Source organism: Myxocyprinus asiaticus, chromosome 31 (assembly GCF_019703515.2).
Source record: "Myxocyprinus asiaticus isolate MX2 ecotype Aquarium Trade chromosome 31, UBuf_Myxa_2, whole genome shotgun sequence".
In the NCBI taxonomy this organism is placed as follows: domain Eukaryota; kingdom Metazoa; phylum Chordata; class Actinopteri; order Cypriniformes; family Catostomidae; genus Myxocyprinus; species Myxocyprinus asiaticus.
The window spans coordinates 37,641,348-37,658,010 of record NC_059374.1 but is presented as its reverse complement, the minus strand read 5'-3'; the positions used below and the strand labels follow the sequence as shown (position 1 = coordinate 37,658,010).

Sequence of the window (16,663 nt, the reverse complement as noted above, 5' to 3'; positions counted from 1 at the left end):
TAATCATAATTTTAAATATAAGTATTATTGATATCTTTTGCGGTAAAACTTTATTTAACAAAGACAAAATATACTGAGAGCACCTTTAATCTACATTTGGTTTGGTGCACTGTAAGATGGTCAGTGCAGATTGTGTTTTACCTATGCATTAACACCATTTCATTTGTGCATTATCTCATCCATCTACCCTATAATCTGGGATTTCTATCTCTCTAATTAATTTCAGGACTTGAGTATAGACAAAGGGGAAAAATATTATTCAGTATTATAAAGATGCTATTAAAAATGTTAATTAAAATGCAGTCCAGTTGGTCAAAAACTCTGAACGATATGATCTTAATTTGCCGTTCAAAAGCATGTGCAGTGCAAAGATAAGACAGTAAAATGGCAATAACAGTCTCTGATCTAAAAGCAGCATATTTCAGTCCAGTGGGCACTTTGAGATTGTATTGCTATTGTTTACATGAAAAAGTAGACATGTTTTTTTCACATGTGTACAACATGTGGCGGATTTTTGTGCCCTCCCAAGAAAGACACATAGTGAAATACTTTGTTTTCCTCTGCTTGTGTGTAAATAGCTACATCATTTTGTTCTTATGTTTGTGTCGGGTGCGTGTTTCTTTCCACTTCATCTAAAAAAATGGCCGCATTGAAATGTAGTTTGTTCAGACATTGAAGGATAAGCTGAACTGTAATTACTATTACGAGGGGAGAAAAGTCCATGAATTTAAAAAAGGCCATAGAGAGGGTGGAAGGGAAAGGATAAATAAATTAATTACTGATTAAATGTAATTATAATGAGTATAGTATATAATAATTAACTTAATATTATTAATATTATTACTAAATTATAACAATGCAAAATAGCATCTGACTTTTGGACCCCACTATAAACTTTCACAAGGATATAGAATCAGATACACATACATACATCCATATAGTACATACAAATACAGTGTAGATACTGAACATATATGTTCATGTGTGTGTGTGTGTGTGTGTGTGTGTGTATGTATATATATATATATATATATATATATATATATAAGATGCATAAAAAAATAATATTTTAAAATCAATTAAGATCAAATGCCACGTTCATGGCTCAATTTCCCCATTGAAGACAAGAGGCACAATTTTCATTTTACAACTTATTGAAAGGGTTTTATGGGCCGTCTGTCATCAAGGACAAGTGAAGGGTGTGACATTACAGGGTTGGAAACTAAAAGTCCTGTGTTCTCCATTTTACCACAGGACTGAGTTAAAATGGAACAGTGATCTTCCAAGCATTATCATTGTGCATGAATGATTTACATCCTTTTGTGTGTCTGGAAACAGTTCTGCAATATCTGATCTCGTTGCCCCTTTCATGGGGTATGCCAGAAACCATTCCTGAATTTACAATTTTCCTTTAGCAATTTCTGAGCACAGAGAAGAATGACTGAGGTCAAGGGAGGACAAAACAGAGTGACCTCAAACAGAACACAATCCCTTGGTTGTTATCACAGACAGACACCCAGAAAGACTAGATTAAGATAGATAGATAGATAGATAGATAGATAGATAGATAGATAGATAGATAGATAGATGTGAAACAGTGAGGGTGTTTTATGAGTGCTGTAATGTGAGTGGTGAGCTCACTGTCCTGCTCCTGTCTGCTCCTGTTGCTCTGGCTGCAGCAAGTGAGGTCACGTGTCCTGAGTGGGAGTCTCCGCCCACTCGTCAAGGGGAATGATTACGATGCTTAACGATATGCAGATGAGGGCAGTGTAAATCAGCTTTAGTGGCATCTGGGCGTTGGTTGAGCTTTACAGTTCTGCACAACTCCTTGTGAAAATTAACTTAGAAATATCAAAATGAAAAGGGACTGATTAAGGGAAAGAAAACAGGATTTAGGGGTGGGATTTGGCGTTACAATATTGTTTTGATATCTGGGTCGCTATGTGCTAATATTTCGAGTCTTTATATTTAGTGTGTTTTGATCCAAAATGGTTCTATATTTAGATCTTTACTGACTTGTTTCTAATTCAATTTGGTTGGTGCTTTGTGCAACATGTGCTTAACTTCCTGTTTCACTTCATTGTAGAGCCAAAGAAGTAGTGTAGCACATAGGCATGTCAAATTGCATACATTTGTTCCACTGTGGTTACCGTATCTTTACACAAAATCTTTTGCAGTCTAGCTGTATGGAGGATCTGTCTGACATCCTTACAAATAAAACATGTTAAAGAGCATGTACATGCACACCAATATGCTGATAACTATCAAAAATGAACTTATTCAAAAAAATCTGACAACTCAAGAAATCCATGTTTACTTGAGATTTGAAATCATCTGATTATTCTATGCTTTTGACGTCAAAATGTAAACAGGCATGCACACAACACTTGGGCACATTGGACATACGAGTAAGGACACCGATAAAGGTGTTTACATGCAATGCAAAATCAGGGTTATGGGAAAAAGTCTACCTTTGTTGATCGGTTTATGCTTAAACCATATGCATAGCCATTTATGACCTTACCCGATAAAAGAAAACAGTTTAAGCCGTTTACATGACCACACATGTTATCAGCTTATTAAGCACAATCTGTGTAAGATCATGCATATAAATGTGCTCATAGATTCAAGTTGCATTTTGGTCAAATGATGAAGGCAAAGACTAGGTCTAATATGTGCTCAGTCTCTTATTTCCCCAAAAATATTAAAGTGAAAAAAATATTGTTTCTTAGCGTGAGAATATCAGTACAGTAGTGTGAGGTAAAATATCGCAATTCTTAGCGCAATATCGATTTTTTTCCCCCTACCTAATTTGTACTGTCAAAAAATGACCAGAAAGGCATCTTTGTTCATAAAATGTTCAAAAACCATGTCAGATTTTTGTACTAGCTCCATATTTATAGTAGCTTCAGTTTTCATTCTTTAAACGTTTGCCATTCACCACTGCCAAATCCAAATTACAAACAATTTGTGGTAAGTTCGCTTCATGGTACACCACGGTTTGCAAACGCCTTCCAAAATTTATTTTGGCTGTAGGATTGTTAGTGTTTTTCAGCTGCCAGCATTGTTATACAGCAAACATTGAAAGCTTGGTATTTCTAAGATCTGTTTTAGGTGGCTTGTTGTTAGAGAAGATATTGTCTTTGGAAGAGAGGAGAGGAGAGAAGAGGAGGAGGCAGCAGGCGCTGAGGCGTAGTGCAGGTATTCTGCAGGAGCTGTCCCTTCTGATGTGGAGCTCTGTACCCGCCTTTGCCAGCACATCCAATTCATTATATGCAGTCTTGCTTTGCTGAGAGACTGTCCTGTGGGACTCAACTTTTTTTAGCGAAACAAAGCCACATGCTTCCCAAGAAATGGAAGTTGGAAGAGTCTGCTAGAAAGAGTTTTTTATTATTATTATTATTATCTTCTTCCCATTCTTTCCTCTCTTTTCCTTTAGACAAAAGTAGCAAACTCTAAATAAATATATATCTAAGTATGTTGGTGCTTAGAAATCCTTTGTTTTGGGTTGTTTACACATAATTGTCCATAGACTTTAGGTTAAATTTTATATGAATGTATAAGGGAAAGTGTATATCATTGGACCATTTTTAATAACCTTTTTGCCTTTAGTATTTCATTTAAATTGTCCTGCAATGTGGCAAATGAATTAGCAAATGAAGTACATACATTCCATGCAGTTTCTCAATTAATAAAACCTGCTTGCATAGTAATTATTAAAAAAATTAGCAAAATGCTTTTTAAATAGTTTTAGATGGAATATAGCATGTCACACCGAAGGACATGTCAACTTTCTAAAAGTATTTAATGTCAGCTACCCGTTTTCTAATGCATTTTGTTTATTAGTTGAATTTACTATGGTCATGAGGTGATTACCAAAGTGTTCCCCTTTCTAAAGTAATATGCTTTGCAAATATCTTGTAATTTTTCATCATTTCGAGGTTTTAAAATGCGCTGTGTGTGTCATTTTTTGCATTATTAATGACACCAAACTGAATTACAAAAATGTTATTGATTGGAAAACCAGACAGTCCCACCCCAAATCCTATTTTAGCATTGAAAAATTACTCACATTACTTTAAACAATACATGACATTAATCCATCACTAGGAAGTAATTAACTTGACAGTGAATCTTGAAATGTATATACTTGCCTTCATAGGGCTGAAACTAGAAACATTACCCAGGCAAGCAGCACTGTAATCTCAACTTTACTTCCAAATCATTAAACAAATGTCCCGTCATCTTACATCAACTCCCCGAGGATGTGTCACTTGCCATCAATCAAAAAAGCCCATGCCATGAAGTTGACAAGTGCCAAAGAAGAGGAACAGCATGAAACCGTGTGGTTGCTTTGATCATGCTGCATGTTGCCGTCTGAGATATAAGCCGCTTCACCTGAGGCCATGTGCAGGTGCGTGCGTTCCTCGCCATTAGAGCAATCAAAGGGAAGTGAGGTCACCACTGATCTGTAGTCAGGTGGCTGGTTGTGTGATAAATTTATGTAGAGGATGAAAGAAGGACAGGTGGGTGAAGCAAAAAATACCCTCTCACCTGCCTCCTAGTAAAGCTCAAATTAGTTAACCAAGAAAAATTAATAAATAAACCAAAAATTTTCAGAAAATAAATTACGTACAAACTGTAGTCCAACACTGATTCATTGACCCAAGCCTTTGCAAAAATGTATTTATTTATTTATTTTTATTTTTTTTGTGACCTAAGGCACTTGAAATACTGATGGTGAAAGTTTTCTATAATCTAGCCTCCTCTGTTTTTTAGTTTTGGTTATTAGTTTAAGAATAACTGTAAAGGTCCATAAAGATTATGAAGGTGGCTGAATCATTTCTTATCAAATATAACACACCTGTGCTATTAATGTACATTATTATTATTCAACACAAACATATTCAGATAAGAGGCTAATCTTTCCCAGCACACAGTTAAAATCCCAATTATATTGTTCTGGTAAGTTATTCATCCAGTGTCAAATGTTGCCCTCTTAAACGCCTCATTAACTTTTAATTATTAAGTAATGCGGGTGCTCCCCTCCAGGCTCCATGGTGAACGGCTGGGGTTCGGCTTCAGAGGAAGACGACCGAAACTTCTCCAGCCGGAGGTCTAGTGCAGGCAGTTCCTCTGACGGCTCGCTCTTCACCCATTGCAACTTTGCACAAGCTCTAGTGGCGGCCGCAGACAAGGCTGGCTACCGTCTGGACGGCACCAGCCTCAGCAAAAGAGGTCGGTTTGGAGGAAAAGAGGAATTTGAATCTAGAAGACTGATGTTTGCTGACTGGAAAATGGTTCACTCTTAATTGAACGATGCTTCTTTCCCCTCTGTGGCTGTTTCTGTGGCTGCTCTCTGATTTTATGCTGGTGAATTCTTGCTTTTCAACTGAAGGGTTTTTGTAAGCAGCATGGTGCAGATACTAACATCTTTATGGGTTTTGGTGATGGCTGTTTTCACTTTCAGCAGAGTTTCAGCCCTATGCTTTCAAAGAAATGAATCAGAACGAGGAGGCTGGAATAAGAGAATATTCCCCAACGGAGTGATGGTGAACCAACACGTGAACGCTTCATTCTTCCATTATTCTTTCGGGATGCTATCAGGAGATGCAAGGTATTTTAACTTTTTTTTTTTTTTGTCTTTCACCTGTTCGTGGACCACGTGGGCATTCTAACGAGACAAGATACGCGCACTGCTATCTCTGCTCGATTTTTTGGTGGCGGCATGGACGTCACTCTTTTCAGTCAACTGTTGGATCTACACACTATGGTTTTGCAGTCCAACCAAGTGCATCGCGTTAAGGAATACTTTGAGCTAATATCGGCTCTGTTTGGAATTTCTTTCATTTTTACCCCCACGGCTCGAGATGGTCAAGGCGTTTCGCTGGGTACTATGTGTTGTTCCCCCATTATATGTTGGGACCGGTTTAGATCTAACCCATTTTTTCAGTACACCAATTTAGCTCAGTCTCCCTCATAATTTACACTGGCAAATGGGCATTGAATATTTTCAGCTTGAGTTTTGCCTCTACCTCCATGACCAAGGGTATCGGGGCATGTGTTATATAACTAAATGTACGATAAATATTGGTCTACAGATGAGCCTGATGGGCTTGCTGTGTAACGAAGGATGAAACAAAAAACCTATTCAGTGAATGAATTGGACCGTATAAACGTATCCATTTCTCTCCTGTTTGCCCTTCGGTCAGTATCGGACACCCGACAACCAGAATATTGTTCAGTTTTCCCCCGCAGCTTGCTGAGGAGTGAACATTAAAAAAAATTGTTTGAAAAACGCTTCCCGAATTCAGCCTCTGTCTCCATGACCAATGGTCGTGAGACATGCATAACAGAATTTGATGTTCATCAAGCACAAGTGTACACAAAACACAGTGAACATGAGCACGTTGTCCCCCCATAAGAATGCTTGGGCCATTGTGGCGAGCCTGCTTGCTTTCAGTTCCCCTCCATGTTCGCACATTCTTCCCCACTCTATGCTAGGGAAGATGGTTTATCTGGCGTCCTCTACTGTAAAAACATTCAGAGTGACTGCTTTTTATAACTGCTGATCGAATTCCACTGTCTCCATGACTAAGGGTTTTGAGACATGCATAACAGAATTCGATGTTCATCGAGCACAAGCGTACACAAAACATACAGTGAACTCAAGCACCACACATTGTCCCCCCATAAAGAATGCCGGGGTCATTGTGGTGAACCAGTTTTCTGAAATAAACATTCCCCCCAATGTTCATACACTTTTCCCCATTCAAATACCTGCGAAAAGGTTTATATTTTCAGCGTCCCTGCTGTATATACATTCAGAATGCTCATCATTTATGCCTAAATGCAATAAAGGCAAATACATTATCAAATTCCCTTCAACCAGCCACAGTATTAGAAGAGTGAAGGCTTCCCTCCGCTGTGTCACTGGTTCTGGGGTAGTTGCCAAAAGTAAGCCAAGCGCACCATCTAGTGGTTACAGGTCACGCTGCAGGCAAGAAACATGCATTAATCTCTGTCTGCCCATCTGTCAGCTTGGCAGCAGCTGTAGGGCATTTTGAACTGGGTACTTCAAATGATTAAACATTGTTATTTAATTCAATTCAGGCGGGCTCTGCCGGTGTTCAATGGGGTTGTTCCAACAGATGTTTCTGTTCGGAAAGCCCCATTTTTGATTTAGGAAATTAATTCTATTTAAGAAAAAGGGACAATAGAGGAGATTCCCTCTTCTCAGAGAGAATGTGGCTTTTACAGCTGTTATTTTCTGGTCCCAAAAAAAGACGGTGGCTTGCGTCCCATTCTGGATTTTGAGATGTTTTAAATTTGCTCTAATGAAATATCAGTTCAGAATGCTGACACAGAAACAAATAATGTCACAAGTGCAGCCGGGGGACTGGTTTGTGACAATAGATTTGAAGGATGCTTATTTCCATATTCAGATTGCGGCGAAGCATATCAATTTTGTGTCCTTCCGTTCGGACTTGCACTGGCACCACACACTTTCACAAAATGCATGGATGCAGCTTTGATGCCCGTGAGGCTTCAAGGTATCCGTGTTTTGAATTATCTCAACAAATGTTTGGTGTTTGCCCACTGTGAGACTTTGACTGCCCAACATTGAGATGTCATTCTCAGCCATTGTATCTAGGGCCAGGGCAACAGACTCTGTTTCTAGGGCTGGAGCTGGATTCACGAGCGATGCAGGGCGTCTGTCTCCAGTTCACGTTCTGTCATTTCGCCAGTGTCTAGCGATGTTCAGAGTGGGACGTGTTCTCCCTGCGAGAATATTTCAAAGGCTTTTGGGGCTCATGATCGCGGCTTCCACTGTCATTCCCCCAGGCATGTTGCATGTGAGACCTTTTCAGTGCTGAATGAAGTCTACAAAGGGACTTCAACCAGTGACGTATGCATTCTGTCTCTTCAAAGTGACGTGTGGGTACTACCAAACTCTGTTTGTCAGGCATTCCATTGGGACAGGTGTGTTGCCACAAAGTTATAACGACAGACGCCTCCTCCACGTGTTGGGTCACTGTATACAAGGGTTGTACAGCCTACAAGGTTTGGATGGGCCAGCATCAGTTTTGGCACATAAACTGTCTGGAGTTGTTCATGGTGCTGCTGGCATTAAAGATTTTCCTCCCGGAGATTCAGGGCAGCCATGTCCTCATCCGGTCGGACAACAAGATGGTTGTGTCCTACATCAATCGCCAGGGAGGAGTGTGTTCTCATGCCATGCTGGCACATCACATTCTTCTGTGGGCACGGGACAGTGCGCTGTCTCTACGAGCTGTGCATGTACCGGGCCGGTTGAATTTGGGGGTGGATCTCCTGTCCAGACAGAGCTTGATGCCTGGAGAGTGGACATTACATCCTCAAATTATGGAACAAATCTGGAGAAGGTTCGGCAGGGCAGAATTGAACCTGTTCGCTTTGAGTGAGACTTCACACTGTCCCCTCTGGTTTTCCCAGCACCCAGCACTGCTGGGCATTGATGCATTGGTGCATCAGTGGCCGGCAACGCATCTTTACGCATTCCCACCGATAAGTCTGCTGCACGCAGTTCTGCAGAGAGTTCGGGAGGATCAGGTTCCGCTTCTGTCAGTGGTGCCATTTTGGCCATCTCAAGTATGGTTTTCGACTCTGGTCTCTCTCCTGGAGGAAATGCCTTTGGTGATTTCAGTCAGAACAGACATATTGTCTAAGGCTTGGGGCAGTGTTTGGCACCTCCGGCCAGACTTGTGGAAGTTATGGGTATGGCCCCTCAACAGGACGCTCTTTTGAATAATGGGTTATCCCCTGCTGTGGTTGATACCATTCTGAATGCTAGAGCTCCATCAACTAGGAATCTTTATACGTTAAAGTGGCGTATTTTTGCTTCTTGGTGTATAGCGTGAGGTGAAAATCCAGTTCACTGCCCTGTCGGTACAGTGCTGGATTTTTTAGCAAGAGCGTTTTGGGATCGGGGTTGCCCCGGGAACGCTTAAAGTCTATGTTGCTGCTGTAGAGGCTGAGCATGCGCTTATCAGTGGAGTCTCTGTCGGTAGACATTCTCTTGTCTCTTGTGTTATATGCCATGTTTACAGGCTTAGACCTTTTCGTCCCTTCTGCGTTCCCTTATAGGATTTATCTGTTGTTTTAGAGGTGCTCTTGGGTGCTCCATTTGAGCCCTTGGCAACAGTAGCTGATAAGTTTCTGACTTTTAAAATGGCCCTGCTAGTTGCATTGGCATCGTTTAAAAGGGTTGGTGATTTGCATGCTCTGTCGATCCATCCTTATGTATGGAATTTGCACCAGGGTGTTTAAGACTGGTGTTAAGACCTCATTTGGGCTATTTGCCCAAGGTTATTTCTACATAATTTTGCTCGCAGACTATTAATATTTCAGGCTTTCTATCCTCCCCCATTTGAGTCGGAGGAGCATGAAAGAATGTGTATGCTTTGACCAGTTCAGGAGCTGCGAGTTTATGTTGACCACACTAGCCAGTGGCATAAGTCAGAAGAGTTGTTTGTGTGCTTTGGTGACTGCAACAAGGGTGATTCGGTGTCCAAGCAAAGGCTGTTTTACTAGCTTACTGATGTAATTTCAAGTGCTTACGAAGCATGCGGTTTACCTTTGTGTATCTGAGCCCAGTCTACAAGGAGCATGGCATCCTCATGGGCTTTGGCTGGAGGTGCGTCCTTGGAGGACATTTGTAAGGTGGTAGGGTGGTCCTCTCCGAAAACATTTGTTAGATTTTATAATCTGGATGAGGGTTTGACTCCTGCTTCCCTTGTTCTCTCTGTTGGAACAGAAGTAAACTCCTAATTTTCTCTGTTTTATTCAGATGTTTTAGCTCGCTTGTGCACCGCTATATGCTTGCCCACATGGGCATACACAATTGGCAGCTACTGTTCGCATGCCGTGAATGTATATCGTTCCCAATGTGTTTACGCAGCTCGAGTTCCTACGAAAGGGAACGTCTCGGTTATGTGAAATGTAACCCTGGTTCCCTGAGTGGGAACGAGATGCTGCGTAAGCTGGCCATACTCTCTAGCAGCTGCATAGGCTCGTGCCTTCCTGCAGAAAATCTGACTCGATAGCACCAAAGTGAGCACTTTTATGGAGACTGTGACGTAGCTCCCTAGGGGCATCGTTAAGTGCCACCAGCTTTGTAGGAGAAACAACTGAGATATTCAAGAGGTATTGTTTGTGATTTTTCTTTACTACAGTTCTTTCTGACTCTGACAAGAAATGCCTCCATAAACATCTTGATTGTTTGGGCCTTTTTTCCACAGAAATCCATGAAGTCACTTCCACAATCATCTTCTCTGGGTCATGTTATCTCCAACAGGCTTTGTAATATAAAAGAAATGTATTGATCGATCCTGCTGCTTCTGAATCAAACTAACAGGCTATCTACCCTCCCTCTGAGCATCTTGCAATACTTCACTTTCAAGATTAATCATCTCTGTGAATTTCAATAACATTAAAGGCTAATCTGTAACTATGGTTCTCTCTGTCACTTACTACAGATAAAGGTATTCCTCATAGACATCGTCCTGCCAGCCCATTCTCTACAGATGGAAGCACGGTGGGCACACACAGCCTGGGTCACCAGCGGGTGGCAAGGCCCACCCGCAAACACAAAGTCCCTGGCACCGCCCCACACCGCCGCGATGCCAGCGCGGATGGTGAGAATATTTAATCCACTTTTTAATGAGCAGATAATAACAAAACTTGATTGAGACAATAGTCCAATGGTTTGGTTAAAACCCCTTTTAAAGACCAAAAAATGACTTTTTTGTCCTATATCAGTAGATGTGCAAATGTGACTGAGTTAATCCTAATTTATTTGCTGAAAGGCAGAAGCTGGTAAGAAAGCACTAGCTATAGTAGGATAACTACTTTACAATTGCGCGATCATTCAGTCCACCTCCAATGCTACTGGTTGGCTTCTTTTTATATTTGTGTATCGGGCTACATTTTGTTTTCTTTGTACTGCAGCCAAACCTTTAAAAGACAAGGATTATATCCCAAAAAGTAAAGGGGACGAACTCTGAAATGTATTCAAAAAATGATACAAAAGACATATATGGAAAATGTATATGCCAAAAAGTGGCGTACCTGTTGTATGGCAGCTAACTCACACTTCCCTGCTTGTATCCCAGACCTGCCCCCACCACCAGAGCCTCCACCTTTTCAGACACCATGTGTCCCGGGGGTGAGGAGTGCGAATAACATGCCCAACCCCTCTGATCGGAAGGCCTCCTCACTGGAGAGGCAGCCACTGATGGGCCTGGAGGAGATGAAAAGTTCATTGGACCGGCAGGCAAGAACCTCACTGGAGCGCCACTGGCAAGCGCAGGACAGACTGGGGTCCATAGACCAAGGAGAGCAAAATAGAAGAGGACAGAAAAATGGTCCTGTTTCAGGTAGAAAGACTGGTGGTTTATCAAATACTTGTGACAGAAATCTAACATTGTTGAAACCTGGGACTTAGACATGGGGAGAAAAGCACCCTGCTGAAAAGACCAGATTGTGATGTGTTTTGGATGCTGGTGTTCCCACTAAGCTAGTTGGTCCAACTAGATTTCCTTGGTCAACCAACTTGACCAACTAAGTTTTACTGGTGTCCCACTAAGCTAGTTTGACCAGCAAGACATTCTTAGTTGTTTAACTTCACCAATTAAGATTTGCTAGTGTCCCCAATAAGCTAGTTTGACCAGCATTTCTTAGTCAACCATCATCACCAATTCTGTTTTGCTGGTGTCCCCACTAGGCTAGTTTGACCTGAAAGACATCCTTAGTCAACCAACTTAAATTACAAAGTTGTGCTGGTGTTCCCACTATGCTAGTTTGACCAGCAAGACTTTCTTGGTCAACCAGCTTCACCAACTATGTTTTGCTGGAAACCTACATAACTAGTTTGACCAGCAAGACTGCCTTTGGCAACCAACTTTGCCAACTAATTTTCTCTGGTAACCCCTCTAAGCTACAGTAGTTTGACCAGCAAGACTTCCTTCATCAACAAATTGACCAACTAAGTTTTGCTGGTAACCCTAATAAGCTAGATTGACCAGCAAGAGTCCCTTGGTCAATAAACTTCACCAATTAAGTTTTTCAGGTAACCTCTCTAAGCTAGGTTTACCAGATTGACTTCCTTGATCAAACAACTTGACCAACTATGTTTTGCTGGTGTCCCAGCTAAGCTAGTATAACAAGCAAGACTTCCTTGGTCTGCCAACTTCACCAACTATGTTTTGCTGGTAGCCCCACTAAGCTAGTTTGACCAGCAAGACTTCCTTTGACAACCAATTTCACCAACTAATTTTCACTGGTAACCCCACTAAGCAAGTTTGACCGGCAAGCCTTCCTTTGTCAACTAACTTGACCAACTACGTTTTGCTGGTGTCCCCACTAAGTTAGCCTGTCCAGCAAGACTTCCTTGGTCAATAAACTTCACCAACTAAGTTTTTCAGGTAACCCCACTTAACTAGTTTGACCAACTTGACTTCCTTGATCAAACAACTTGACCAACTACATTTTTCTGGTATCCCCGCTAAGCTAATATAACCAGCAAGACCTCCATGGTCAACCAACTTCATCTAAGTTAAGCTTTCGTCCACACTAATCTAGCTTGTTCACGACGACTTCTTTGGTCAACCAACTAAGCTTTGCTGGTAAACTCATGGCTATACTGGTTCACCAGCAAGACCAGACCAAAACATGACTATCTAGCATAAACCATGGAAATTCACGCTTATCTAAGATGGTCTACAAATGGTCATCAGAAAAGCCCTTTTGGTTTTTTAAATAACACAAAGAGTTAAATATAATTTCATATACGAGAACAGTCTTTCACGTGTACATATCACCCATATGATTTTAGACAAATCAGCCTGGCACAGTACACATGCTCTTAATTTAGTTGAGCAGGTCTGTAAAATATTATCCTGCTATTGAGGTCACCAGAGGCAGGTGTTTGACAGTGCCAGCTGTGGACCCTTGGCATTCATTTACAAGCCCTGCTGTAAGGAGACCAGGCTGAATCAAACAGATTGCCTTGTCTCCCCCTCTTAGTGAGCTCTTCCGTGGCCAACACCAGCCTTCTCCAGGAACCAGCAGACAGGAGGCACACTTAGCTGCACAGATGTACCCTAATCACTCCAGCCCTCAGCTTTCACTGTATACACACACATGCTGCAATGAAGCCTGGCTCCATCTGTGCCTGCCTGATTATTAGGATCCAGGGTTCTGTGTTTCCAGCCTAAACAAAAAATAGAGAACCAGGCCTGGATCTGCCTTGACACTAAGCGGATGCAGAGCAGGATCTGGCAACACTTCTGGCTGAAGCCACAGATGCTTGCATCTTTACCTTAAACTTCATTTTTACCTTAAACTTTGGTTTGGAGACATTTAGCAGTCTGAACATATTGATTATTAGTAAGGTTTGGTCAGAACTGGCAGAGTTTGTCACCTTAGTACCAGGCAGACACAAACCAATTTAGCAAATATTCCAACCTGGAGAAATTACTTGCTATAGCAATTAACCATGAGATTGTTAGTTTGAGTGCACTACAGTGATTATACCACAGGGTTGTTCTTTAGCACAGTGCAAAGTGCGATTGTCTAACACCCCTTTAACCATGGTAAAAATCACTGTAACGCATGGACTCGAGTGGCTAATTGCGTTTATAAAATGGCAGCAACAGCACTATGATAAAAGGCAAAAAGTCTTCAATGAAAAGATGCATTTATTATTAGTAAAAAAACAGAATAAACTATTTTTCCAAAAAGTAATGTAGTTCATTAGTACAACTGTAGGCTGTGTGTGGATACCAAGCAACATATCAACTAGCTGAAATAATATATATTATAGATTAATATGTGCGGTCACTGATGTGCATTTGTAGTTATTGTACCATGGTTTAGATGTAATATTTAGCTTATTAACATTTCACCAAAATGTCTGACTAGGATACTAAATATATGGTCTTGATATTCATATCTTTCAGAAGAGGCCATATTGCCATACAACAAACCATCATTCCCTTCCCCTGGGGGCCACAGCTCATCTGGAACAGCCTCCTCTAAAGGGTCAACGGGTTCTCGTAAAGGAGAAGGGTCAAGGGGTCAACACCAGCGCTCCACCATGGAGCAGTCGGACAGCAGTTATATGGGGACTAACTCGCAGTACTCTGGAGAGTTATGTAAGTCTACCATCCTTATCTATTGAAACAGACATGTAGCCAGATACAAATGGTATCACCAGCACAGCTATTTGAGTGATTAATATATATATATATATATATATATATATATATATATATATATATATATATATATATATATATATATATATATATATACATATATTAGTATACAATCTAAGAAACTACATTATGCAGAATTTGTTTAATTCTTTGTGCAGTTTGTTTGTTTTTGGTTTATTAAATTGTCATAACATAGTTTTGAAATGTAACTAAAAGATTTATTTAGTGCACCAAGTCTCATTTATGTATTGTTCCAATACTCTCTTTTATCATTCACAGAGTGAGACTTTTTGATGGAAACTGAAGAATGCCTTTATCTGCTCTGGAAATGCCTCACCTAATTGGTGCAAGTGACTCGTGAAGCTTCAGAAGGAAGAAGGGGGAAAAAAAGACAAAAAATATGAAAACAACAATCTGTAAATGTGATGTAAAGATGGACATGCAACCTACAAGTTCCACAACATCCCTCACCTTCCACGTTAAAATATTCATTCACGAAAAAAAGAAAATTGTCAGGAAACGGAAGGCCGTCTAGACTTTGGTGAACTTGCGAAAAGGGAATAACATTTCCTGTAAATATATTCTTGACGTCGGAGATTGAAAATGGCATTATTGTTATTGCATTGCTATGCAAGCCGAGTTCTGTTTCCGCTCTCCTCCCTCTTACGCTGTTGGTCGGTTGTACGATATGTGAATTGATGGGCTGTAGTGCCATAGAAATTATGTTGTCATCCATCATTTGTTTATACTTCTCATGAATTAATTGTTGTCATTATAATAATTATTATAATTAATTATTTTCGTTTGCACTGCAATTTTGGTGATAAGCACAAAACCATAGCTCCTGCTGACATGAAGAATTGGAGGAAAGGAAGGGGAGTTTCTGTACTGTAACTAGAGATAAGAAAATATATTACCATGTACAGAGATATATTAAGATATGTCTGCGTCTATGCCGGCGTAAAAGACTTGCAGTTCTGACGAAACGTAATTTTGTAAGTTACGAACTTTTCACAGTTGGATTCCTCTTAGTTTACAGTAGAGGAACTGGACCCACTCCATTCTGCAAATAGGCAAAATAGTCACAGATGGGTTGGGAAACTGTTTGCAGGGAAATTTATCCTAAGTGGTTCTATTTTGAACAGATCCAACCACCCCTTCTAGTTCTCTTAGTCTAGTCCACTTGGTCCAATTGGAATATTTTCAGACCAGATTCTTTAAAGGGATGGTTCAACCAAAAATGAGAATTCTGTTATCATTTACTCACCCTCAACAACAGAGTAAATAATGACAGAATTTTCATTTTTGGGTGAACTCTTTCACTACACTGGACTAAAGGTACCAAACTTATTTCATCCCACACCTGCTCCTCTTTGTTTGTTGCTTGAGTAAATTTTGTTTACATGTCAGACTAATTTTTTTACTATTATGATTTGTTTTTCTTTTCTTTTAAATAAATGAACTGTAGGCCTCTTCTTCTGTCTTTCTGAGCATAACAAAATTAAAGGTGCTGTAAGTGATTCCTAATGCTTTGCTAACTTCCGCCATTTTGCTTCAACATCATGCCTTCTTTCCAAAACCCCAGCATCTAAAGGCGTGTTAGCCAACCCATAGTCTGTTATCCAGAATGGACAACATGATTCAAAGCCAGAGAGTGTTTCTGATTGGCTAAATAAAGTGCCGGCCACAACCCCTGACTCTTTTTTGCAGTCTGGGGCTGTCGAAGAGACTGGTGTGATTTCTCAAGACACATGTTTCAGTGATATATGTCAGGTGGTACAGAAATTTTATGTGTGGTATTCCATAAAAACTTGGAATACCAAGCTTAGAGCACCTTTAATAGACATCGACAGGGCTAATGTTTTGAGGTGTTCATTTGCAAGATAAAGTAGGTTTCTCATTGGTTTTTTGGAAATCTTTTTAATATTAATTTCTAGTATGTTTGGTCTCTACTCGAATTTACAGTACAAGCACTTGAAACGTGCAATTTAAAAAGCCATATGAACAAGGCTACAAAACCCTTGCCTTCTTGTAAGGGTTTCTGCCTTACTCTAGAGGTTTTGTAGACGTTAACTCCTGTGCTTGTTGTGAGAATCTGCGCACGTTTCAGTTTATGAGTGGAGAGTCAAGTCAGGTACTACATTTTGTTTAAGCACTTAATATATTTTTTATATATATATATATATATATATATATATATATATATATATATATATATATATATTATATATATATATATATGTATGACAATGTCCCAAAGCCTTGTTTTTCTTTTCAAGTACTACTTTACCTATGCAGGGCACCGAATCAATCGGATCCATAAAGAATTAGTCAGTTTTGATTCCACACATGTCAGATATCTGATTCAGATAAGTCCTGTAATCAAATAGAGAAGTCTCAAAATA

The 16,663-nt window shown here is 40.2% G+C and overlaps 1 protein-coding gene across 4 annotated transcripts in view; it reads left to right on the top strand.

Moving 5' to 3' along the window:
* Window positions 1-16,417, top strand: part of LOC127422660 (roundabout homolog 2-like) — a 658,906-nt gene extending 642,489 nt beyond the window's left edge. For all 4 annotated transcript variants that reach the window (XM_051666431.1, XM_051666430.1, XM_051666429.1 and 1 more), the window contains 5 exons: window positions 5,053-5,238; window positions 10,518-10,676; window positions 11,154-11,417; window positions 14,001-14,195; window positions 14,538-16,417. In XM_051666431.1, the coding sequence (XP_051522391.1) occupies window positions 5,053-5,238; window positions 10,518-10,676; window positions 11,154-11,417; window positions 14,001-14,195; window positions 14,538-14,539 (806 nt within the window). In that variant the 3' untranslated portion in view covers window positions 14,540-16,417. The remainder of the gene's footprint in view (window positions 1-5,052; window positions 5,239-10,517; window positions 10,677-11,153; window positions 11,418-14,000; window positions 14,196-14,537) is intronic.
* Window positions 16,418-16,663: the final 246 nt, after the last annotated feature.